We start from the raw sequence: 1061 nt of genomic DNA on the forward strand, positions 1-1061 counted from the left end.
TGAAGTGACCCTGGGAACGGCCTAATCATGCCCGATCCAGGACCTCTAACCGGGTCTTCGGAGCAATCCACGATTACAGAGCTTCTCTCTCAAATAACCAACCTACAGACCCGCAATCCGGAGGTCAAGTCGATTTCTAAGGTGCCAAAATTCTACAAACAGGATCCAGCATGTTGGTTCCTGATTGTAGAGGCAGCCTTAGCGCGGGCAAGAATCACAAGCGAAAAGTCAAAAGCACAGGAGCTCATTGCTCAGCTAGACCCAGATATCGTCGCGCATGTAAAGGACATTATTAATCTGCAACCTGACAACCTATACAGTCAAATTAAAGACAGATTAATTTCAACCTATTCTATCTCAAACGAGGCCAAGCTGCGGCAGCTTTTAAAAGGGGAGGTCGTCAACGAAGGGAAACCTTCGCTCTTATTAAACAGACTTAGAAGTTTAAATGACAACGCGTGCAGCGACGACGTACTCAAATCAATCTTTCTAGAGCAACTCCCAAGCTCAATACGCGCCATTTTGGCCATGTCCCAAGTCGCCGATCTGTCGGCCCTTGCGACTTTGGCAGACAAGGTTTGCGAGGCCTCAAGCCCAACCACTTTCCAAACTTTCGCGGTAGCACCGCATAGTGCAACCACGTCCAACGTGGTTAACCCATCGTCGGCATCGGTTTCCCAATCTGCTACAGATCCTATCGTGGCAATAGTGGCGCAGCAAACCAAGCTGCTAGAGGAACTCTCAAATCGAATAGCTCAACTCGAGCGTCAACGCGGTCGCCCCACCGTCAGGTCAAATTCGCGGGGAAACTTCGGTCCGCGTAATCGCAGTAAATCCAATAATAGGGGAGGTCCATGTTTTTATCACGACCGGTACCGTAAGAAGGCGCATAAATGTCAGGCACCCTGCTCGTGGAAACCGGCCGAAAACTCAACCTCGGAAAACTAACATCGCCTTATCGAGTGGAGACTCTCGATTTAGCGCGTAACTCTAAACGTCTCCACGTGCGCGATCGTGATTCAGGACTAATATTTTTAATTGACACGGGTTCAGACATATCG

At 49.2% G+C, this 1061-nt stretch overlaps 1 protein-coding gene across 1 annotated transcript; it reads left to right on the forward strand.

Annotated features, from left to right (window-relative positions):
• Positions 1-27: 27 nt before the first annotated feature.
• LOC117182577 lies at positions 28-948 on the forward strand. Its single transcript, XM_033375665.1, has one exon. The coding sequence runs from the start codon at positions 28-30 to the stop codon at positions 946-948; it is 921 nt and encodes a 306-aa protein (XP_033231556.1).
• The last annotated feature ends 113 nt before the right edge of the window (positions 949-1061 follow it).

This window comes from Belonocnema kinseyi, unplaced genomic scaffold (genome assembly GCF_010883055.1).
Source record: "Belonocnema kinseyi isolate 2016_QV_RU_SX_M_011 unplaced genomic scaffold, B_treatae_v1 SchBZDm_749;HRSCAF=847, whole genome shotgun sequence".
In the NCBI taxonomy this organism is placed as follows: Eukaryota; Metazoa; Arthropoda; class Insecta; order Hymenoptera; family Cynipidae; genus Belonocnema; species Belonocnema kinseyi.

What these genes read in the sequence shown, in the direction of transcription:
- LOC117182577 (XM_033375665.1), top strand. Translation starts at nt 28, where the DNA reads ATGCCCGATCCAGGACCTCTAACCGGGTCTTCGGAGCAATCCACGATT.